Raw genomic sequence first — 25,816 nt, forward strand, 5'->3', positions numbered from 1 at the left:
CCATAAACAGCTCGTTTGATCAATAAATAGCTGTTTGGTTTATGGATAGCAGTTCCAATGTGATCAGACAACATCATTACTCTGATCAAAAAATGTAAAACAAAAAAAAATTTTTTTTTGAGACAGCATCTTGCTCTGTCATCAGGTTGGAGTGCAGTGGCATGATCATGGCTCACTGCAGCCTCTACTTCCCTGGTTCAAGCAATCCTCCCTCTTGAGCAGCTGGGACTACAGGTGCATGCCACTACGCCTGGCTTTTTTGTAGAGATGGGGTTTCATCATGTTGTCCAGGCTGGTCTCAAACTCCTGGGCTCAAGCAATTCCCCTGCCTCAGCCTTCCAAAGTGCTGGGATTACAGGCATAAGCCAGCGCACCCAGAGTAGAATGTAAAAACAAATCAGCTTGGTGGGCTCTATTGCATGCTATTTATTCTTATGTTTGGGTTTCTACACACTCATTGGCGGTGGCCAGTGGCCTGGTCATATGGTCAGGCAGAAGAGCAATGGAGATTGGTCTATTAAAGGGATGCCCTTACACGGCATGGCCCTGTGGAAATCATTATGGGAATCTGAGTGGTGCATTAACGTAAGCCATGTCAGTGCTCATAAGAGGACCTCCCTTCCAGCACCAAAAGGTGATTGGAGTCCATGAGCAGATATCCAGTTTATTCACTTGATATAACCACCTGGGTCCATAAAATGACTCTGGGGGAACTGCAGCAATACATAGATGGCGTGAATATAGACATGCTCCTCTTACATCTTCTGAGGAAAAAACTACGAATAAAACTTGTTCTGTCTGCCAAAAAGAGAGACAGAGACTCCAGATAGACAGCCAGGGGGCAGATTTCCCAGGGAGAAGGCCCTACACATAGAGAACTTACACTGATGCCAGTGGCCAGTGGCCATTGGCGAGCTACAAATGGGTCCTGACAGGAGTAGGCACTCTGGACTGGGCTTTGCTTACACAGGGAGAGATGCAAATACTTAAGAGTATCAGTTATGCCCAGTCAGGTATGATCCTTTTACTATAAAAGATCCTGGGTCAAAGACAAGGGTGTGGTCTGTGATAATCAAAGAATATATATGGTCTAGTGAAGGAGGGTTCCTGGCACAGATCTCCCAAAGTCCTTGGAATTTCCTGAGTGATAAGAATATCTTCATTATGCTAAGAAGGTGACTACTAGGAGAGAGTCTAGATAGCTTCAGAATGGGGGTGGCTGCCAGAAAAACTGACCACGTAATTAGAGTTTAAGCCACTAGACCTCTGGGCGGAGGAGGGGGCTGGAGACTGAGTTTAATTGCATGGCCAATGTTTTAATCAATTATGCCCATGTAATGAAACCCTAATTTAAAAAGAACTAACGAAACTTCAGAAAAGTAAGGCTCGGGGGAGCTTCCTAGTGGGTGAACACATTGATGTGCTAGGAAGATGACATGCCTCGATTCCACGAGGAGAGGACATGGACGTTCTATGTTCCCTCCACGTTTCCTCCCCCAACTTTTTCCCAGACCATGCATGTCTTCCCTGTGGCTGTTCTTGAGTTCTATCATTTTAATAAAACTGTAATTGTAAGTAACGTGTTTCTGTGAGTTCTGGGAATCTTTCTAGCAAATTATCAAACTTAAAGTGGGGTTGAGGGAGCCTCCAAATGTGTAGCCAAGTCAGACACAAGTGTGAGTAGCCTGGGGACTCTGATTGTGGCTGGAGTCTAAAATAAGGGCAGTCTTAGGGCAGGTGTGGTGGCTCATGCCTGTAATCCCAGCACCTCGGGAGACCGAGGAGCATGGATCACTAGAGGTCAGGAATTCAGGAGTTTGAGACCAGCCTGGCCAACATGGTGAAACCCTGTCTCTACTAAAAATACAAAAATTAGCTGGGTGTGGTGGTGGGCACTTGTAATCCCAGCTACTTAGGAGGCTGAGGCACTAGAATTGCTTGAACCTGGGAGACGGAGGTTGCAGTGAGCTGTGATCGGGCCACTGCATTCCAGCCTGGGTGACAGAGCCAGACCCTGTCTCAAAAAATAAATAAACAAATAAATAAATAAAGGCAGTCTTTTTGGGAACCTTGCCCTTTAACTTGTGGGATCTGTTTCTAATTCTAGGTAGTTAGTGTTAGAATTGGATTGAATTCTAGGATATGAGAGAATCGTTTAGAACACAGACTTTTTATTTTTTGCATTTATTGTGGTAAAATATACATAACATAAAACCTTTTAACCATTTATTTTTAAACATTTTAAGCTTCTTATTGAAATATAACAATATAGGAAACACATACACAGTACAACTTGTAAGTACACTGCTCAATCAGATTTCATCTGGATCAAGAACAGAATATTCCAATATTCCGGAAAAGAAAAGAAACATGTTAAAAAGAAAAGATTTTTATTTAAAAAACCTAGACATAGTAATTAAAATGGGGGTTAAGAGAGGTAATCTCTCTATCCCTTTGCGTACATATATATATATATATCATACATAATCCCATATCTATGCATCTATACCCACCCCATAATGTACCATTTTCAGAAATGGGTTTGCAAAAAACTTTCTAAGGGGTATTTGTTTTATTGTTTAAAAGACTATGTGGTAATAACTTTGGGATACACTAAATTAAGAGTAATCAAACAAGTTTGTCACCCAAGGAAATTTTCACAAATTCAGACTTCAGGGCCTATTGACTGATCATTCTCAAGTCAAGAGAGGAATGAGGAGAATCCTTCTTGCCCATTCTAGATATATTTTCTAAATTATGATAAAATATACATAACAAAATTTACCATTTTAACCATTTTTGTGGGTACAATTTAGTGGCATTAACATTCACAATGTTGAGCAACCATCATCGCTATCCATTTCCAGAATTTGTTCATCCCAAACAGAAACTATGTACTTGTTAAACAATAACCCCACCCCCCATTTCCTCCTCCCTGCAGTCCCTGGCAACCACTATTCTCCTTTCTGTTTCTGTGAACTTGCCTATGCTGGTACCTCATAAAAGTGGCATCATATCTGGCCTTTTGTGTCTGGCTTATTTCACTTAGCATAGTGTTTTCAAGGTTTATCCTAGGTAGTATTTATCAGAATTTCATTCCTTTTTAAGGCTAAATAATATTCCATTGTATGTATTATGGCACATTTGTTTATCCATTCATGATAGACACTTGAGCTGTTTCCATCTTTTGCTATTCCAGTAATGCTGCTATGAACTTGGTGTATAGTGACATTTTATACATTTGTACAAATCCATCCTCATGTATTTTTGTTCTATAAATAAATAAACTTTTGGAGGCATTTTACAATTTAGAGGTCAAATAGAAATTAATGGTAACATACATTTCAAAGAGTCCAATGTTTTATTATCAACATTAATATTTGTTCATGCTGAAGATTTAGGGATGAAGTAATGGGCAAAAAACTGACATATAATCGACACTACACAGGTATCTCTTAAGTACATAGTAATATTTTGCTAATTATTGGACTAAAAAATATAAAAGATAGAAATACATCAATTACTTTGTGTTTCATCTTTCTGCATGTACTTTTACATTAAATACACAGCAAGTACTTATACTCATTTAAAGATTCTGCTTTTTTCTTTAGCAACCAAAACATGCTTACCCTTGGTTAATCAGAATGTGTTTCAAAAGATAAAATTTCTTAAAGATACGCATGGCATTTAGGGCTTTAAACCTATACTCTTGCTGGATTGGCTGCTTGATGATTGCTCTCTTTCTTTTGTAATTTCCATCTCAATTTTGGCTTTGATTTTCTCCCAATCTATTTGGAGCTGCAATAGAAAAAAAAAAAAAGAAGAAATATGCTTAGATAGTGTAAGACATTTTTGTTTACTCCAAAGTAACTAAGAGTAAACAGATAGACTGTGTGACTTCCAAAAGATTAGAGAAAAAGAGAGCATCAAAAGATTAGAGAAAAAGAGAGCATCAAAGTTAAGAAGAAGAAATAATGCTTGGCCAGGCATAGTGGCTTACTCCTGTAATCCTAATAGTATGGAAGGCTGAGGTGGGTGGATTGCTTGAGTCTAGGAGTTTCACAACATCCTGGGCAACATGGCAAAGTTCCGAGATGGGAAAATAAATACAAAAAATAAAAAAAGTAGCTGGGTGTGGTGGCACACACCTGTAGTCCCAGCTATTAGGGAGGCTAAGGTGGGAGAATCAACTAAGCCCTCAAGGTCAAGGCTGCAGTGAGCCGTGATTGCACCATTGCACTCCAGCCTGGGTGACAGAGCAAGGGTCCTGTCTCAAAAAAACAAAAACAAATAATGCTCAAAAACCACAAAGTAGTTTTAAGAATAAGACCAAAAAATAAGAATTATATAATAAAAAGCAAAGACTCTCATTGTGATTTAAAAGACCAAAATCTAGTCACAGCTATTTATAAAGGTGCATCTAAACAGTCCCATGGAGCCTTAGGATTGTGTACACGTGCTCAGGGACAAGGTAGGGGATGAGATGGACCGCTGTCTTCCAAACGAGGAAAAAGTGGACCGGACTCTGGTTACCAAGCCATTTTTCAAATAGGCTTCACATCTTATATACTGAAGTTTCCACTGGAAGCCTAGTTATGAGGAAAGACAGGGATTCATTAGCTTCCCCTAAGCATATTCTGTGAAAGTGGCTCCTTTGCACCAACTCTTAAAGGAAGACATGGTGGTCATTAAGACAATGAGGAAAAGATGTTAGAGAAAGCGAAGGGAAAGCAAGACTGGGAAACACATGAAAAGAATAACTGCAAAGTGCAAACATTTTTATTTGTTTGCTTCCCTTCTATCCATTATGCAGTCTCCCCTCCCCTAGCCCAGCCCTATTCCTCTCCTAAGTTCATTAGACTTGTTAGGAATAGACTCTGCCCCTGAGTTCTATGAGCAACTTCTTTAGGAAAGCACATTCTACCACTTAACAAAGTTTGGAGTTCACTAATTTAGGAATGTTTATCCTTTCTGAGGCAAGACATGGAAAAAATTGGGTCATAGATTAAACTAACTCTGATTTACAGGAAATAAATCCAAACCCCTGAGTCTGGGCCAAAAGTGAATAGGTTTTCACCTCTGTTTAGGGGAGTTGAATGGAATAAGTAGTATTCAAGCAGAATGAAGTAATCTCAGTCTGCTTGAACAGATTTAGCTTAAGTAAGTGAGGGGTTAATTTAACTTTAATAGGACTTCATGCCTCTTTTATCTTATGCTGGAGGTTAAAGAAATTAAGTATTTTTTTTAATTCCAATACCCCATATCTGAATTGCTGTGAAGCAATTTGTAAATATTTTGGCTCACCTTTATTTAAAATAACAATGCCATATGCTTATGTATAATACATAAAATAGATGAATTAATAAAAGAATTCCTCTTACTCATAGAAGACAAATGTCTGTGCTAAGATGCAAGTGACAGCTCATTGAAAAGCCAAGCAGATGTTAGATTATTTGAAAGACTCATTTTTTCAATCAGGGCAAAATCTGATATTTTTTAAATGGCAAAGCACTCATTTCTATGTCTAACAAAACACTTATAGAGAAGACGAAACTTGATGGATGCTTTGGGTTTCTTCCAGCCTTAAATTGACTTACATACATTTCTCAAATCAATCACAATAAAACCATACATTGATAATATACTGAACAACTGCTGCTCTGTTGCAAGTAAATTGATGATATCTGTATCAGTTATTTGTTATAATACAAATCAGGGTGTCAGTGGATAGCTGTCCTACTGAAAATAAATGTTTCACTTTCGCTTTGGCATTGATCTAGTTTTAAAAAGTGTTCTACAGATAATTAAGTTCATGGATTAGAATATCTTTAATAGTAGGTTTTAGATAAGAATGTTCTCTGATAGTTGTCAAGTGATTTCTACACTAAAATCCATCTTTTGCTAGTATAGGGACTGCCAACATTATCTGGCACTCCTTATTCTACTCGCTAGCCAATTCTTAGTCACCTAGAAGCAATTTCAAAATCATACCAAAAGGCTCTCCATCCTCTAACACATTTCTCTTTCTCTTCCTCTCAGCTGAAGATCAGCTTCCTACTTTACAGAGAATATAGTGGCCATCAGGTATGAATTCACTTTATTTTCCTTCCTTGCATTCACGAACTTACCTGTATCTACACCCATCATTATCTTTCTCTTCCGTCTCAGGCCAACCTCTTAACATATGTCTCTGATTCCATTTTCTTTGACTCCTCTAGGACATCTGACTTCAATTATTCCTCACACATTAAATGTCCTTCTTTTCACTGACTCGCTCTCATCATCCTTGGCTCTCTATGCTGTCTTCTCCCTGCAAGCTACCATCCTTCTTCTTCTCATTCCTGACTCTCATTCTCTTCCCTGTCCACTATAATTCTGATCCTGTGACACTTTAAGAACTTTGCACTAAAACCACCATCAGCTGTTTTCAGTCCTTATCTTATATACCTTCTCTGTATGATTCAATTTTTCATTCAACAAATATTTAGTGCTTAGTATATATCAAGGATTGTCTGAGGTACAAGGATTCACCAGTGAACAAAAAGATAGAAATCACTGTCTTCATAGAGAGATAATAAACAAAGACAGATAAAAATGGAAAAGGCAGATAATAAACAAAACAAAAAATATATCTAGTATGCCAGAAGCGGTAAAGATTTTGAAAATAGAGAAGGGAGATAGTGAGCACCAGGAATAGAATAGGAGGTTGCAATGTCATCAGTTTACTTCACGGGAGGCCAAGGCAAGAGGACTGCTTGAGCCCAGGAGTTCAAGACCAGCCTGGGCAACATAGTGAGACCCTGTCTATACAAAAAAATAAAAAATTTAGCTGGGCTTGGTGGCATTCATCTCTAGTCCCATCTACTTAGAGGGCTCAGGTGAGAGGATCGCTTGAGTCTGGCTATGTTGAGGTCACAGTGAGCTGTCATTGTGCCACTGCACTCCAGCCTGGGCAACAAAGTGAGACCCTGTCTCAAAAAAAAAAAAAAAAAAAGGGGGGGGGGGACCTGAAGGAGATGAGTGAGACCCATGTGTATATCTGGAGAAGGGCATGGTGACATGCAGAAGTACACGGACGGCCCTGGAATAAGAGCCTTCTCTGGACCTTGCTGACCACTGCTCTTTGAAAAATCTCTCAGACTGTATAATACCATTCTCTTCTGGCTCCTGCTCTCCTTTCTAAATGCTGCTTCTTTCTTTCTCTTTTTCCCCCTATATTCTGCTCCCTAGACAATGTTGGAGAAGAAATATCATTTCTCCTCAACGCTTGTAAGTTTATTGATGGGAGAGATAGGTTAAAAGAGAAAAACAAGCCGGTTCAATAATATGTGCAGCGTACATCACAGCAGGAGAAATCTCAATGAAAGGTAACTCAAAACAGTGTCTTGGAACTCTGGGTTACATAGCATTTTCAACAAAGAACAATAAATTTTAAAGATGTGACAAGACTGTTTTTAGAGAAGTGAAAACAGTTTTAGGCTTCCAGAGATTGGAAACCATGGGAAAAAAATATATGGGAAGAAACTAATCAGGTGAGGTTTGTTCTATTTTTGAGACAGGGTCTTGCTCTGTCACCCAGGCTGGTGTGTGGTGGCCCAAACATGGCTCACCGCAGCCTCAACCTCTTGCTGGGACCACAGGTGTATGCTACCACACCTGGCTAATTTTTTAAATTTTTTGTAGAGACAAGGTCTCACTTTGTTACCCAGGCTGGTCCTGAACTCTTGGGCTTGGCTTACATGATCCTCCTGCCTTGGTCTCCCAAAGTGCTGAGATTACAGGGGTGAGCTACCACGCCCAGCCACGGAGTAAGGTTTTTTGGTAGATTGCTCTGGAGTCGTCCCTGAGCTGACAAGAGTTGTCTCTAGTAAAGGAGAATTTATATTTTGTCTTTAGGAGGAAAAGGGGGAGAATAGAGCTCTTCCATTTGCTGCAGCTTGTCTTTAGCTCAAAAATGTAAGTGTCAAAGAGACATATTTTGGGGTGTCATATTTTGGTTTCCTTCAACAACCTCTTAACTGTTAATATTCACCAGGGTCCAACCATAGCTTTCTCACACTTTCCCTAAGAAATATCAATTCTTATAGCTTCAACTATACCTAGATGGTCAAGGCAATAAATTTAGTTTTCTAGCCCTTATTTCTCCCTTGTCAATGTCCTTTTGTGTTCATATTTATATTTCTAATTGCCTTCTAGATACCTCCTTCTGGACAACTGATAGACACTCTAAACACATACAAAATGGTATATTTTCATGTATTCAAACTCAAAGGTCCAAAATGTGTATATTCTTATGTATTCTTTAGATTAATGGCATTCCCATCTATCAGCTGCCCACACTAGAAATGTTGAAGTCATTCTCAAATGCCCTGCCTTACCTCACCACCTCTCCTCCCACCCCCAGTCACAACTGTTCTCTTAATTTTACTTCTAAAATTTTTCTTAAATTAATCATACCCTTTCCATTTCCTAGTGGGATTATTATAGTAACTTCCTAACTAGTCTCCTACTCACCACGCTCGCCTCTAAGCTATCTTTCACGTCTGACGTTATCTTTCAAGTCATTCTCTTGATTACAAATCTCCAAGTCTTCCCATTGCCTTCATTACGAAGTCTATTCTCTTATCCTGGTATTAAGACCTTTCAATGACTTTTCCCAAACAGTATTCCAACCACCCAGGGTCCAGAGCAGTCACTCAGGATTCTTCCTCATTCATTCAATAACTCGTACGTTTGCTCTTATTTTCATCTCCTTCAACTGACTGGCAAAATCTTAAGATAATTTTGTAAAAACTGTTGTTTCCATTTATTTTTAGGAATCAGGATTTTATTTTATTGATTATGTATTTCTTTATTTTTATTTTATTTTTTGTGGGGACGGAGTCTCACTCTGTTGCCCATGCTGGAGTGCAGTGGCATGATCTCAACTCACTGCAACCTCCAAATCCCAGGTTCAAGCAATTCTCCTGCCTCAGCCTCCTGAGTAGCTGGGACTACAGGTGCATGCCACCACGCCTGCTAATTTTTTGTATTTTTACTAGAGACGGGGTTTCACTGTGTTAGGATGGTCTCGATCTCCTGAACTTGTGATCTGCCCACCTCGGCCTCCCAAAGTGCTGGGATTACAGGCGTGAGCCACTGCGTCCAGCCTATTTATTTTTAATAGAGACAATGTCTCACTATATTGCCCAGGCTGGTCTTGAACTCCTGGGCTCAAGTGATCCTCCCACCTTAGCCTCCCAAAGTGTTGGGATTACAGGCTTGAGCCACTGCGCATAGCCAGGAATCAGGATTATATATTTTTTGGGAGATGGAGTCTTGCTCTGTTGCCTAGGTTGGAGTGCAGTGGCGTGACCTCGGTCGGCTCACTGCAACCTCTGTCTCCTAGGCTCAAGTGATTCTCCCACCTAAGCTTCCAGAGTAGCTGGAACTACAGGTACATGCCACCATGCCCAGTTACTTTTTTTTTTTTTTTGGTAGAGACAAGATTTCGCCATGTTGCCCAGGCTGGCTGCTGAACTCTTAGACTCAAGCAATCCTCCCACCTCAGCCTCCCAAAGTGTTGGGATTACAGGAATGAGACTCTGTGCCTGGCCAGGGATCAGGATTTTATTTTATTTTATTTTTTGAGATGGAGTCTCATTCTGTGGCCCAGGTTGGAGTGTAGTGGCGTGACCTCAGCTAACTGCAACCTCTGCCTCTGGTGCTCAAGTGATTCTCCCACCTAAGCTTCCAGAGTAGCTGGAACTACAGGTGCATGTCACCATGTCCAGCCAACTTTTTTTTTTTTTTTTTTTTTTTTTGGTAGAGACAGGGTTTAACCATGTTGCCCAGGCTGGTCTCCAAACTCTTAGACTCAAGTGATCCTCCCATCTCAGCCTCCCAAAGTGCTGGGATTATGGGCATGAGCCACCGCACCTTGCGGAATCAGGATTTTAAAAGGAAAAAGTGATCATGTTATTGCCCTCCAATGGCTTCTCTTATTTAATTTAACCTATGAAACCCTAAAGTCAATCCCTCCACTGCTTTTACTCTTTCCTACTTCAAAGCCTTCCCTCTCCTGGAACATGTTATTCTCATCTCCCACCCAACCTCTACCCTGCAGTGAGCTTCTACTATTCATCCTCTAAAGCTGAGTTCAAATATAATGCTCTTTGCTAGAACAGTCTCTGCTGATTGCCTCACCACAGGTCAGGACCCCCATTCATAAAGTCTTATAGCACCACGTACATCTCCTTCAAGGCAATTATCACAATTGAAATGAACAATTACCTAGACAACTGTCACCTCCATTTGAATATAAACTTCATAAAGCCAGGGCCAGTGTCTGTCACGTTTACTATTATATCCCAAGCACTAAGGAGAAAACACTGTCTACAGGAGGCACTCAATAAATACTGAATGAATAAAAGGTAAATAATTACCCAGCAAATCAGTAATCAGCTAACAACTCCTCACTATTAACAATTCCTCCAAACTTAAAACCTGTAAAGCAGCTTTTCGGTAGTAGCTAAGCCTAAAGTGGTTTGTCCTAAGTAGAGTGTTGACTCAGATCTTCAAAATTTTAAACTTTCTGAAATCCTGCTCATGAGTTTGATTTCTTTCACTCTTTTTCTTTTTCCTAGCAAATGTCTGAAGTATTTCCCAGATCTACTTTTCTTCCTGTGCAGAGTATATATTTAATATAATAAATGTATTCTTTGAGTGGATTTTATTTGCTAGATTTAAAATTTGTTTTATAAATATTTACAGAACACTATTGTAGACCAAGTAAAATAACTCTAAATATCAGGGTTGTTGGAAAACAGTACTCCTTGTAAAAATCCCAGATTGCCATATTTTAAATTAGAAATGGCCAAATAACATTTCAGGGCTCATAAACTAAGTGTCTATCAAACTTCTCACTTCTTCCCTTATGGTAGATTCCATTCGTTTATAAATTTCCAGATGGTATGCATTGTGAGCCCACCAAAATCACCAGATATCTAGAATAAATTTCTCAATGTTATTTTTAAAAGACCCCTTTCTATTTAACTCTTAGTTCTGAAATAAAGCATTTATATAATCATAAGTCTGGCAAAGATAAATATGGATGATATATTATGACTAGATTATAGACTTAAATGAAACCAAAAGGTCAGCAAGTAATGCAGATATCCCCAAGAGCTATTTTCCCAGGGTTGCATTTTATTTCACTGGTGGGAAATTTTTAAGAAAAAAATAATTTTCATCATAAAATACTGCTTTATGATTTTTAGTTAACTCCAAATGACATTTATGAAGAAAAGTAGGAAATGAGAACATAGTACCATAGGGAGTCAAAGTAACCTATATAGTTTCTGGATGGAAAAAAAAAAACCCTAAAATACCTAAGAAAGCCATGTTGTTCTGGTACTCTTATGATTAAAGTATTATATTTTGGTAACAGTTGAAATATATGTATAATGAAAAAGATGATAAAGATGTTAAGTTTTTGCTATCTAAAATATAATTTTCTTCATAGTAAGGACTTTCTTTTCTTTCTCCTCCCCCCCTCTTCTTTCCTTCCTTCCTTCTCTCTTTCTCTTTTTCTCTTTCTCTCTTTTCTTTCATTCTGACAGGATCTCACTCTGTCACCTAGGCTGGAGTGCAGTGGCATGATCTCAACTCACTTCAGCCTTGACCTCCCAGGCTCAGGTGATTCTCCTACCTCTCCCAAGTAGCTGGGACTACAAGCATGAGCCACCATGTCCAGCTAATTTTTAAATTTTTTGTACAGGTGGGATCTCACTATGTTGCCTAAGCTGGTCTCAAACTCCTGGACTCAAGTGATCCTCCTGCCTCAGCCTCCCAAAGTGTTGGGATTATAGGCTTGAGCCACCACACCTGATCAGAACTATATTTCCTATGTTCTCAAAAGTATCAAATGTGAATATTGAAAAAATATTGATGGCAAGGAGGAAAAAGCAGAGTAGTTTAATCTGCTTTAAAATTATACAATAAACAAGGTGGGTGCTCAGTTTTAACATATGATCATATATTCAAAACTGTGACACAAAGATCAGATTACCTGACCTTTGTGTCACAGTTCTTTGGGCTGCTTAGCACTGTTTTGGTGGTGGCTGCTGTCATATATTATGAATCAGAGTGGAGCTCCAGAGATCCCAGGGATGCTGTGTTTGTCCTAATAGTAGAGTATGCCCAAACTCCCAGGATTCACTTCAGTACTAAGCAGGTTCCAAATGAAATCAAAAAAAGGTTTGTGGAGCTTCTATAAAACATGTCTCCTTTCTACTATGAAACCCACAACTTGTAGCTATCCTGGATCCAGATGTCGAAGTTGCACTGCTAAACTCTAAGAATGGTCTCAAAGGCCTCACTAACATGAAAATTGTTCTGAAGTGCAAAAATGTAATCAAGACACTACGTATTCTAAATACAATAAGTAGATAATGTTGGCTTTAATAGAAATTGTGGGTGCCTTCTCTCTATCTTCTCTCCTCTTCCTAAGGCTCCTCTAACCCAGTCTGCCCCTATGATCAATCAGAACATTCCATTTTATTCTATACCAAGAAGGTATGCTCCCACATAATCTATAAGCTCCAAAGAGACATAAGAGGCTGTATCTGATTTTAACCCCTAGCACAGTGTCTAGGCCAGAGTGAGATATCATACATTTTTTGAATAAATGAATGAATAAAAGGCTAAAGAAAGTGGTTCACAGAGCTGAAAGAAAGGTCAGCCCTGTCTTGCAATCACAGTTCTTAGGAGTCAAGCTTCTTGGATCTATATGGCTAGTGACATGAGCTCTGTTTCTGCTGTCTGAGCCTAAAAGAATCTGGCTAAGTGGCTATAATCAGTTATGCTCTAGGCAATGGGGCAAACTCATTCTGGGTCTCCTTGTGGGCTGATCTATACTGGAATGACTTCCTTCTTTTTATTTTTATTTGTTTATTTAGAGGTGGGGTCTTGCTATGTTGCCCAGGCTGGCCTTGAATTCTTGGGCTCAAGCAGTCCTCCTGCCTCAGCCTCCCAAGTAGCTGGGACTACAGGCATGCACCACTGCATCCCAGAATGACTTTCTTCTAATTAGAGTAATAAAATCTGAGATTCTGGTAGGAGCCTGGGAGGCAAAGGCTGAGTCTTCTTTGGTTCTAGGTAGTGAAATCCACCTAGACTAGGCACTTCTAGGAGGTGCAACCTAGCTTTCTAGAATTCTACAAAGTGACCAACTATGCATTTTCTGGTCAGTGCCCTCTGTGCATATATATTTCCCCTGCAGCAGAAGAGGCAGCTGGTGGCAGGTGAAATTTAAGAGTTAGAAGCTTTTATTCCACCCATCTATATTATTTATCTAAAAATATCAAATAGCACCCAACCTTAGCACAAATGGAATATTATGAAGACAGACTTGAGTTAATCAAAATATGCCTGCAAGATTCCAGAGAAAAATTTAGTACTATAATTACAGTCAAAATAAGATGTCATAAGGCAAAAAGTAATTCTTTTAGAGGTTAAAAGATTCAAAATTTGAATCATTCACATTTTGTCTCATTAGGATGAATATGACATATACTTATAAAGCATATGTATTATTATACAAAATTGTGAAATACTTACGCCTTCTGCATAATGCAAGTATCGTTTATTAGTTTCCTGTTTACCAAATGTCTCCAAAAACTTTTGACGGTAAGCAAGAACTGTATCAACATGTGTTTTGTATTTTACAGCCAATTCCAGTGCCCTATAATGAGAAATAAAACAGATTATTAACATTGTTTGTGTCAGACTCCATGAGTAGTAGAGTTCTGGAGTTGGGGATAAGACAAATGGCTCTTCCCTCTGTTTATTTCACAATATGAAATACCATTTTCTACCTCATCCATCTTGCAAATTCCTACTTATATACTTCAGGGCCCAGATCAAACATGGCCTCTTCTCCCTGACCAGCTCTTCTTGTAGAAATAAATGACTATTATCTTATCTATGCTTCATACCATTTATATATATACTATTATTACAGCACTCCTTATAGTACAATTATTATGAGTCTTTTTTCTCCACTAGCCAATACACTTATTGAAGGGAGACATTTCTCTTTGGTGAGTAATACAGAGTACATATGTGGTAAATATGCATTGAAAATATTTTTGAGGCTGGGCACAGTGGTTCATGCCTGTAATCCCAGCACTTTGGGAGGCCAAGGTGGGAGGATCACTTGAGGTCAGGAGTTCAAGACTAGCCAGGCCAACATGGCGAAACCCTGTCTCTGCTAAAGATACAAAAATTAGCTGGGCATGGTGGTACATGCCTGTAACCCCAACTACTTGGGAGGCTGAGGCGGGAGAATCGCTTGAATCTGGGAGGTGGAAGTCGCAGTGAGCTGAGATCGCGCCACTGCATTCCGGCCTGGGTGACAGAGCGAGACTCAAAAAAAAAAAAAGAAAATATTTTTGAAATCATCCTGTAATTCAAGTGAATGAACTTCCCCACAGTGTAAGTGGTCCCATTATTTTGACCATTTTCATAAGTCTATACTGAGTTTATAAAATTAAAAACTGGTATCTTTACATTATTACTATAGCAAATTAAAAATCTTATGAAAATAACAAATTGAGGCTAAGAAGTCTGAGAAAATGCCTTTTGCCATCTGAGTCTCAGGAAAAGTTGACAGTCATTTAAGTTTTATAATTCAATCAATATTTATGCAAGTTATTTTAAAGTAATATTTTATTTAAATGGTAGATGATAACTAAATAAATTGCTGCTGAAAACAGTGGTATAAACTAAACACATAAAATATATACACTGATGATAATTTGCAGGAAAATAAAAAGATTAATCCTCAGTTCCAGGCTTACTTTCACATGTGGGTTTTGGACAGCACCTCAGCCACTGCAATCCTGTGCATAACTCATATTAGTTGAGTCGGGAACAATCCAGTGGACTATAGCTCTCTTACACTGTTCACTGTCATCTTGTTTCAAAATAAGATAACAGTCATCATAATAGTCAAAAGCACATTATTTCTCAAGTTCTCTTGCTTTCTAATATGACATATGACTTCTGAATATTCCAGTCAGGATTTATCAGAGCCAACTATTATAAGTCTGTTGTTTTAGCAAAGCTGACTACTGATTAGATTTTTTGCAACTAGACTCTTCACTAGGAAAATCTGGTTCATTTTTGGCCTGCTTTGGTTTGGCTTACTATTTTTTTTTTAGATGGAGTCTCATTCTGCCGCCCAGGCTGGAGTGCAGTGGCATGATTTTGGCTCACTGCAACCTCTGCTGCCAGGGTTCAAGCAATTCTTCTGCCTCAGCCTCCCACGTAGCTGGGAATACAGGCATCCGCCACCATACCCAATTAATTTTTGTATTTTTAGTAGAGACGTGGTTTCACCACATTGGCCAGGCTGGTCTTGAACTCCTGACCTCAAGTGATCTGCCTGCCTTGGCCTCCCAAAGTGCTGGGATTATAGCTGTGAGCCACCGTGCCTGGCTTGGTTTGCCTTACTATTGATCAAACTAAATAGTCACTTTTAAAAGTATTTTAGACATGGTGTATGTATTGATTGACAACTGATAGACTTTTGAGAGATATTAAACACTTAATATGAAAAAATTATGAATGTAAGTTATATATAATACAAATGGCAATGCCAAAATTGGGCAAAATGATTTCTTATATATAAATTGACATACACTGTATTGTGAAATCCAAGGGTCAGTATTTGCTACCATCACACATTCTCACAAAATTCCCTCATTCCTCTGTGACCTTACATCTTTCAGAAAAAAAAACAGGCAGAAAAGAATGTAAAGTTACTAGAATATAGAGGGGGAAAGTGGAAGATAAAGAAGGCAAAAAGCAATTCACAGAGGCTCAAAAAAGGAGAAACAGAAGTAAAGATGCCTCAGTTCTGCTAACCCTCTCCCATATAATCCCCCCATGTATATCCCTAAGGCTCTGATTCCAGTGGTGTATGTGTGAGTGGAGACTGATGAGCTACTTTTTTTTGTCACCTTAGAAGCTCCATCTCCCATTCTTTCTTTATGATTGTACATGATCAGGGAAGGAGATCTTGATTGTGCAAAACTGAAAGTATTCTCAATGGGGAGTACATAAAATCATCCATCCTGGGTTGGAGCTTTTCCAAAATTCCGAATGAGATACTATGGTATGAAACATCAATACATTTAATTATGTAGAAAGAATAGAATATGATGTCTAATCCTGCATTTAGATGCTAGATCCTAAGAATTATCTATCATTATTATTATTATTATAATAAAATATGTATCGATTGAATAGCAATGGCTAAGGGTAAACATTCAAATGATATGTGCTATTTTAAATGTTCTCTAAAAGCACATACTGGGTAAAAAAATGTTTCTTCTCCACATTTAGGAGGGAACTTACTCCAAATTATATAAGGGTTTTGGGAACAGTATGTCTCTAGTTTTAAAATGGTTATTTGGCAACCAAACAAATGTGACATTAGATTCTAAGACTGGAATAAATCCATGTATTTTAAATAGAAGGAAGTTATATAAAAAGATGTTATAACTTCAAAATATGATTTTTGCATAACTTGAATGAAGCAAAATCACTTTGTATAACTGGTAAATTAGAAATTATTTTTATTAATACGCACATAAAGGATTAACATGCATATTTAGAGTTTCTAGTTTCTACCTCTCTTAACTTCAGTTTGTGAGAACAGACTACTACCAAATGTCCAAAGTGGATAGCAAACAGATAACTTGCTTACCTATAACTCTTCAAGAGCTGTATCTTATTAGGTTGCAGGCAATTTTCAAATTCAAACATGAAAGACAGAAGCATAAACCAGCAAGACTATGCTTCTCAAGTGGAATATCACATATGAACAAAACAAAATCTGTTCCCTTCTAGAGGATTTAAACAAATATAGAGATTCAGGGATATTAAAAGCAATCTAATGTATTTAGCATCTAACAAATTCTATCCTTCTGGAATGATAGAATATCACCATTTTGTAAGCTCAAATTAATAGATTTGGGCAATGATCATCAATGGCTACTAAATCACAAAAAATACCATGAAAAACCACTACAGCCAGTCATTACAAAAACATCTAACACTACTATAATGAAGTCTTATCAAAAAAAAAAAAACCTAAATCTAATCAAGTTCCTAGATTCAACAACCAATTTGCAACTAATTCAGGGGACAGAGGACTATGTTAAAGTACACCACAAAGATGCAATGTTTGTCCAAAGATCCAATAATGTCCACACTATGGTAAATTCTATAGGTCCAGTTTCTTCAATGGGAAAATTGCAAGAAAACACAAAAAAGAATAGGAGAAGCTATAGATTAAAACAAATTTAAGAACATATCAACCAATCACAGTGTGTGGATCTTTATTGGATTCTGATTCAAACAAACCATAAAACAAAACAAAACACTTATGAGTGAAACAGAGAAATAAGAACAGTGAATATAATTACTGTTTACTTTTTAAGGTATGACCGCAATATTGTGGCTATGTTAAAAAAAATTTAGAGATACATGCTGAAATATTTACAGAAAAAATGATATAATGATTGGGGTCTGCTTTAAAATAAATGGTAGGGTAAGGGTAGAAATTGTTCACAAATTGATCATTGTCGAAGTGAATGATGGGTACATTCAGACTATTCTCTCTACTTTTGTATGTGTTTGAAATTTTCCATAATAAACAATTTTTTTAAATTCCATCTTTTCATCCCTTCTGATCTCTATTGCTAACTTCTCTTCTTAAAGCACACCCTTAAATATTGGTATTCAGCAGATATCTGCTTGCTGCTCTCTTTTCTTAAGTTTTCGTGATTAACCTCAGCCATACTCATGGCCTCAACTACTGTCTGTAGACTGATAATTCCTTCACTGGCTTTCCCCTCAATGTCTAGGATCTCTCATGAACATTAAACTTGTATATCCCACTCCCTACTGGGCCTTATGAACTGGATGTAGAAAGTCAATTAAAGGTAAACAAATTCAAATTGTTAGATAGCTTAACCATTACCTTACACTTGTACAAAAAAATCTACTACAGCTCTGTTCTATACACATATTCAATGTGGGCCTTCCCTGCAGCTAGCCCTGTGCATAGGTTATATGTAAACACTACGCCATTTTATACGAAGAACTTGAGCATCCCAGATTTTGGTATCTTGGGGGTCCTGGAACCAATCCTTACCCATCTCACGGATACCAAGCGATTACACTTAATTATCTGTTGAATGAATGAATGAATGAATGTGCAGTTGGAACAAATACTCCAAATTGTTTCAGAAATACCTGTAGAACTTAGAAATAAAAACAATATATAAGCTTCCTGAGAGTTTCTTAGCAGCTATAATTACTTTTGCTGAATATTTGCAGTCCTTTCTTATCCAATCTTGATATTTATGCTAAAAGCAATGGGAAACTATGAATTTCACTGAAGTGGGCTTTATTGAAGTGAATCAGAGGTCAAGAGTGATACGATCAGATTTCCATTGTGAAAAGATCACTATGACTGCAGAGTGAAGAATGGGTAGGAAAGAGACAGAGTAGATATAGGGAGATCAGTGATGACATTAAGCAGAAAAACTTGGATCAACTTACGTAATGGTACTGGTAGTGAAGTGGATGAGTGTTAGAGGCATTTGGGAGGGAAATGGTTGATAATAGGGAGGGGGAAGGTGAGGAAAATGTTAAAAGTAACTTCTACATTTCCAGCTTTGTACAGCTGAAAGAATGATAAGATAAATTAGGCTGGAGGAGGACCAGGTTTATGAGGGAATAAACATAAATTTGAGCTAAAAAATGTGAGATATCTAATGGAAATGTTAAGTAGGCAGTTGGAGAATTGAATTCTGGAAGCAAATATGGGCAGAACAGAAGGCTAGATGAGAGATGCATATTTTGGAGTCTTAAGTGTATAGATAGTGTAGTGTATAAATAATGGTCAGAATCCAGGAACAATGCTCTGGGATCTTTATCATCTTGTCAGGTAGACTCAGAGATCTCTACCAGCACCTGACCAAACCACTGGCTTACAATTAGGTAAAAGCAAGAAACACAGGAAAAGGAGATGCCAGGAGATAAGAAGAATGGAGGAGCACCCAGAATTCATTCTCTTTCCTCATTACATCTTCTTTGACCTTCTTGTTTTCCCTCTCCCTGAGATCTAATGATCTCAAGACAAGGTCCCTTACTGAGAATTGGAAGGTGAAGGGGGGCATGCGGGGAACAGGATATAAGGATAGCAGGGAAAGTTTGAGGTCTCAGCAAAAAATAAGTAGAGACACATGATATAAGCCTTAAAGGACTGGAGATTTTATAAGATAGGGAAGTAAAGATGAGGGAGGCAAAAAGGACACCAACTCCACTCACACTGGATCCTAAGGAATGTAGAGTGGAGAGAATAAATTGACTCCATTTGAGAGGACTGGTAGAGAAGTGGTGTTCTCTTCTCTACCTTCTCTTCCAAATAAAGGCAGGTTTCATTTGGGTCAAGGAGGTACAAGAAATGTTCAGAAGGTTATATTATAGGCCATCAGAGGCAAATTTCCTCACCTTCTTCTGTGATACCTACTCACTCACTGCATGTATCTACACCCAATAAATGTTTGAAGAGGAGGAATGCTGCAAAATGATGAAGAGTATTGCATAGAGAGTAAGAGCATGAATATTAACTACCTACTATGTATAGATAATGTGAAATGTTTCTGCTCTTCAGGAAGTATATAATCTGTAAGAGGAAAGACGATTTAATATCTGCAAAGATAAATAAAGAGAGAAATAGTAATCCAGTAAAAACAACATAAGCACGGCCGGGTGCAGTGGCTACGTCTGTAATCCCAGTGCTTTGGGAGGCCAAGGCAGGCAGATCGCTTGAGGTCAGGAGTTCGAGACCAGCCTGGCCAACATGGTGAAAGCCCGTCTCTACTACAAGTACAAAAATTAGCCTGTAATCCCAGCTACTTAGGTGACTGAAGTAGGATAATCACTTAAACCCAGGAGGCAGAAGTTGCAGTGAGCCGAGATCGTGCCGCCGCACTCCAGCCTGGATGACAGAGCGAGACTCCGTCTCAAAAAAAACAAAATGATATATGCAATGGTACCAGCCATAGAAAATTGATTGCTTAGTGATAAATTGAGCTCTTCTTTGATATTAGACAACTTGGGGGTTCAAATCCTAGATTTTGTGCTTATTTATATGTAAACCTCAATTTCCTCATTTGTAAAATGGGGCTGGTAATATCTAAACTTCTGGAGTTGCTGAGATAACCTAACGACATGATATATAGAAAGTGTCTAGCACAATTAATTCCTAGCACATCATAACCACTGAGTAAGTGGAGGCCAGTGTTTAGAAGTACTATTTCAACCTCTGTATGTTCCCACTAAACATTAGTATGTCGGTCATTTTTTATTCTTTAGATGGAAGTTTTTTTTACAGAATTGATGTACTGAACCGTATCAATCTAAAAGGAGGAATGCTGCAAAATGATTATTAATGGTCACCAAGCAGTTAATTATGTACTGCTGGTACCATTGTTTATATTGTTTTTACTGGATTACTGTTTATCTCTCTAATTATTTATCTTTGCAGATATTTATGTTATCTTTCCCCTTATGGATTATATGCTTCCTGAACAGCAGAAACATTTTACATTACCTTTACATATTAGGTAGTTAATATTCATTCTATGTGCAATACTCTTCATCATTTTGACATTTGACTATTATTAATGACAATGAAATGGAATTCCTAATTAGGTTATAAGCTTTTTAAGATAAAGACCATTATCTTAAAATTTTTTTTGTTAAATTCTACAGTATTCAGAATGCTATAGCAAGAGTAGTGTCTGTGATTTCAACATATTTTTTCAAAAACACTGGTCAAAAGAATGCTATAAACACAATTCTTCCCCATTTCTCTATTAGCTGGGTAATGATACATACAATTTTGTATAAGTTATTTAACATAAAATCTAAAAAATATTCACACTGTCTAAACTAGTTACCTTAAACTTTATGAATTATGAATAAATTCAGGACAAAGACAATGGCTTATTTATTTATTTATTTAGATGGAGTCTCGGTCTGGTCGCCCAGGCTGGAACTCCCAGGTTCAAGCAATTCTCCTGCCTCAGCCTTCTGAGTAGCTGGGATTACAGGCGTGTGCCACCATGCCCAGCTGCTTTTTTTGTATTTTTAGTAGAGACGGTGTTTCACCATATTGGCCAGGCTGGTCTCAAACTCCTGACCGTGTGATCCACCTGCCTCAGCCTCCCGAAGTGTTGGGATTACAAGCATGTGAGCCACTGTACCTGGCAGCCTATTTATTTTTATAGAATGAAAAACATCTTTCATGATCCTTTGTACAGATAAACAATGAATTTGTGTTAATAAGGGACAAAAATAGAGTAGCTAAATTATATGAATAGTATAGATCATTAGCCATAAATTAAATAAGGAGACTACAGTATGTCAATCATAAAATTAACCGTCTGCCATTTTTGTTACTTTTAGTCAAGGGAAAGACAGAGATAAAATATCTATAGAAATTCTAATCTAAGGAAGTTTAACTAAAGAGCCTTGTAATTGACAGATACAGGGGTTATTTTTCAGCCCAGGCAGAAACAAAGATCATGAAAGACACTTCAAACCTGGAAAAATATGTCAATTCCATAACAAACTACATCAGGAGTACATAAAAACTATAGTTTTGTTCACTGGGAGACATGTACCTGAGAGAATGAGTGGGAGGAACCTCTTATGTCACAGAGAAGAGCAGCATGCCACTTTGCCTCAGAAAGCAATCTGTCCGAGAGCCTAATGTAAGGCTGTTGATTGCTGTTGACCAGTCCTTTCCTCTTTCTTCCTTAGTACTACACATCTCTCTTGGTTCTTTTCTCTGCTTGTCCGACTGCTTTATGGAATAACATTTGGTGTCTTTCTTTTCTTTCATCCATCTCATAATGTAGTGGATGTCTTTTCATTCCACACATTCCCCAGGCAATTGCATCCATTTCTCTTGCTTCAACTACTATCCATTTGCTAATGACTCCTAAATCTAAACCTCTAGTTCAGATATTTCTTATGAGCTCCAGGTCCATTTAATCAACGATTATAACTTTTTGCGAGTATTTCAAATTCAACTTGGCTAAAATGAAACTCAATATCTTCCCTACCAAATCTGCAAATGGTATGGTGTCATGATCTCTCCAGTTGCTAAAACAAAAATTTAGGAAACACCCTAGCCTCTCATCTTCACACCCCAACTTTTAATCAGTCAAAAGTTCAGAGAAGAAATAAATTGCAAACTATTCACAAATATAAATATGAATAAATTCTTCTGTGGTGTTAAGAAACTAAAATATAGTGGAAAATGTAATTTACTAAGTGGTAGATGGAAAAACACATTAAGGTCAAACAGATTTTGGAATTGATGGAAAGCATTCTTATTACCTTTCCCAGTTGTAGAGATTAATATTGATCTGGATTGCTTGATAAACAAGGCCAGCCTGAAGAAGTACTATTTCAGCCTCCTGTATGTTCCCACTAAACAGTAGTATGTGGGCCATTTTTGATTCTTTAGATGGAAGATTTTTTATGGAATTGATGTACTGAACCTTATCAATCTAAAAAAGAAAAGAAAAATATTGAAGTAGACAGTAACAGAAATATAATAAATTACGCTAAGAAAAAACACATGTACATATATGTAAACATTAATTACTTACTTCACCAATTGCTGCATAGGCTATTTCTGCAGTAGTCATATCTCGATTAGCAACTGCCATAGCAGCTAGACAAGCCCACATGGTTTGCTCCTAAAGTAAAGTATGAGAACAATTATCTTAACTATGTGACTGAACTGCCTTAAAATAAGCAGTGATTTAAATACTCATACTAAAATGATATTTTAATTTAAAAAATAAAAATTACTGAGCAGGGCATTAAAAAAAACTAATAATGTGGGAATTTCATTGTGGCCATTTTGTTAAAATATATTAATACACAGAAAACTTTTGAATGAAATTTTCAATTTTGAGTTATTAAGGATTTATTTCTGAATTTAAAATAATAACTCAAGGTTATAAACCTTCCAGTCTTTTTGACGAGGTGTCAAAAAATGTAATTTATAGGGAACCAAAGAAATAGTGAAGTTCTCAGACAATGATATTATGGTAGATTGCTACTGATATACCAGTTAAGAAGAAATTACTTAGGCAGATAGTGAGGGTACAGAAGTCCTTTACGATAAGGTTTTCCTTTTAATGAAAAGCAGCCCCCAAATCATTTTCTTTTCTAACAAAGAGCAGCCTGTAAAATAGAGCTGCAGATATAAACAAGCAAGCTGGAAGCTTGCATGAATGAATGCCAGTAGTTGTGCCCATAGCAATATACTACCTAGGACTAGGGATGTTCCAACAGCAGCTCCATCTTCTCTTTTTGCCAGCCATCTGTACAGTAAGGAGTAGACAAGATGGCACTGGCCAGGTGGAAAGTCTATTTGCATAATAAGATTAGGGTGGGGCAACCAGCCTTCCCTGTGCTATGTAAATGTCACACCTGGTCAAACCAATCTGTGAGCACTATGTAAATCAGACACGGCCTCCTCAAGCCTGCCTATGAAATCTGCTGCAGTCCACCACTTTTCCCTTTTTGGATTCCTCTCTCTGGCAAGGAGCTGCTCTCCTCCTTTCTTCTGCCTATTACGCTTTCCATTCCTTAACCTACCCACATGTGTCCGTCCTTGATTTTCTTGGTGTGAGATGACAGACTCCGGGTATTTACCCCAGACAATGATGCTATTCACCACCAACAACCCATTGTTAAAAAAAGCATCTAAAAGTCATTTCACAAAAGTGTATTCTAAGGAATGTTCACTGATGTTCAATAAAAAAGGTCTATAGTCAAACATGTTTGAAAAATACTAGATTCAACCAAGTTGGAAAAAGGCTGATCGAAAGCAGAGATTCTTAACCTTAGCTGTACAAAACAATCATCTGAGGAAATTAAAAAATATGCCCAGGACTCAATCCAGATATAATGAATTAGAATCTCTACGGGAGTAGAACTTGGGAACCTGACTTTCAGAAAACTTCCACAGAAGATTTTTATATGTGCCAGTATGGAAAAACAGTTTACATTTTTATAGCATCTTCAGAGAATAAATCACACAGCAACATGTATTCCTCTGTATTGCTCATGTCTTTACTTATAAAAAAAGACATGATCTTATTCACAATTTTTCCAGCCTTTAAGCCTATTATCATTACTCATTTTGCACAAAGGTAAACTACTATGAAATATATATACAACTATGAATCTAAAATGTAAATTACCTTAACAAAGCGACAAAGTCTCACAGCATCTTCCCATTTTGAACTGCTTACATATTCATGGAGAATAGCAGGATATGGTGATATGCTGATGTGAACCAGGGAGCCATCAGCTCTTCTAATAGTTACTTGATTTCCAACAAAACTCACAATATGGGGATTTTTACTAAATTCACTGTTGAAAGAAAAGCAAAGTACAATTTAAAGTTGTATTCTGAGCAAAATTTTTCATGTATATTAAATCTGGGGAGTGGACCGTGAAATATACACGGAGTCTCCAATCTCCAAAAGGCACACCCCCAAAGGTTAACTCCAGGGAGAATGTATATGTTCAAAAAAAATTTCAATGTATTTATTTGAATACATATTCTCCCTGGAATTAACTTTGAATGTAAACATTTGAATATAACTTGGTATATAAAGTAGCAAAAATTATTACATATTTGAGGGCTATTCCTAAGAGCATTTGAAATCATCTTTTTTTCCCTGAGGCTTAAGATAAATCACAACAATAATTTATATAGCTTTAGCTTTTAAAAGTATTAAAGGGTAAAACATTAAAAAGTAAACTAAATTCCAAGACTATTTTCTCAGAATAAAAAGAGGTGAGCTAGGCGCAGTGGCTCACACCTGCAGCCTTAACTACTTGGGAAGATCACTTAAGGCCAGGCTGCAGTGAGCCATGATTACACCACTGCATTCCAGCTTTGGCAACAGAGTGTGACCTTGACTCTAAAAATAAATAAGTAAAAAGAGATGACCTTTAAATAAAAAGACTAATTTTTTTTCATTAGTCCAAATACTTTTAAAAATACACTGTTTTATTTTGATGCCTCTCTGGTTTTGTTAAGGTTTTGAATTTGAATACTAAAAACAAACTCAAAACAGATTTGAAAACTAAGCTAAGGTCTAGAATTAAGAAGCCTTTGTATTCCTATTTTGTCAAGAATAAGAGATCTCCTTGCTATTTCTTAGAGAATTTAGGAATATAAATGGTTTGATTTTCTGAAGCATATAAATTTTTAAAAATTTCAGTAACTTTGGTCTTTTCCTACTTTTAATATCAACCAAAAATTCAATTCTAGAGACATTTACATTCTTGAAAGTGTTAACGTCAATGATAATCTGTGACAGCGTTGCGTAGTTGTCACAAGGTTGTGCATCCTGAAAAATCTTAAAGAGTGCCTAGACTAAAATCACTTGATCACACTGAGAAAACTACCTGAGCTACCATTACACAATATTAAGCTTGAAAATTATATTCATATAAGGGACAAATAAATAATTCATATCATACCACACTTTCAACTTGATTCTGTCACTTAAGTCTCAAGCTAGCTTTAGCCGAACAATTTATTCATCAATAAATCTGACTGATGTGTAGAACACCTTGCAGGATTGAAAATAGAAGCCAAAACACGATACTCTATTAGAATTTTATTTACTAAAAAACAGAATTATACGCA

The 25,816-nt window shown here is 37.4% G+C and overlaps 1 protein-coding gene across 6 annotated transcripts in view; it reads right to left on the minus strand.

Annotated features, from left to right (window-relative positions):
- Positions 1-2,151: 2,151 nt before the first annotated feature.
- IFT80 (intraflagellar transport 80) overlaps positions 2,152-25,816 on the minus strand; it is a 144,443-nt gene continuing 120,778 nt past the window's right edge. For all 6 annotated transcript variants that reach the window (XM_019023796.3, XM_055381922.2, XM_063704339.1 and 3 more), the window contains 5 exons: positions 24,354-24,525; positions 22,746-22,835; positions 22,471-22,643; positions 13,600-13,723; positions 2,152-3,798 (listed from right to left, as the gene is read on the minus strand). In XM_019023796.3, the coding sequence (XP_018879341.1) occupies positions 3,688-3,798; positions 13,600-13,723; positions 22,471-22,643; positions 22,746-22,835; positions 24,354-24,525 (670 nt within the window). In that variant the 3' untranslated portion in view covers positions 2,152-3,687. The remainder of the gene's footprint in view (positions 3,799-13,599; positions 13,724-22,470; positions 22,644-22,745; positions 22,836-24,353; positions 24,526-25,816) is intronic.

The sequence above is a fragment of the Gorilla gorilla genome, chromosome 2 (genome assembly GCF_029281585.2).
Source record: "Gorilla gorilla gorilla isolate KB3781 chromosome 2, NHGRI_mGorGor1-v2.1_pri, whole genome shotgun sequence".
NCBI classification, from domain to species: Eukaryota; Metazoa; Chordata; class Mammalia; order Primates; family Hominidae; genus Gorilla; species Gorilla gorilla.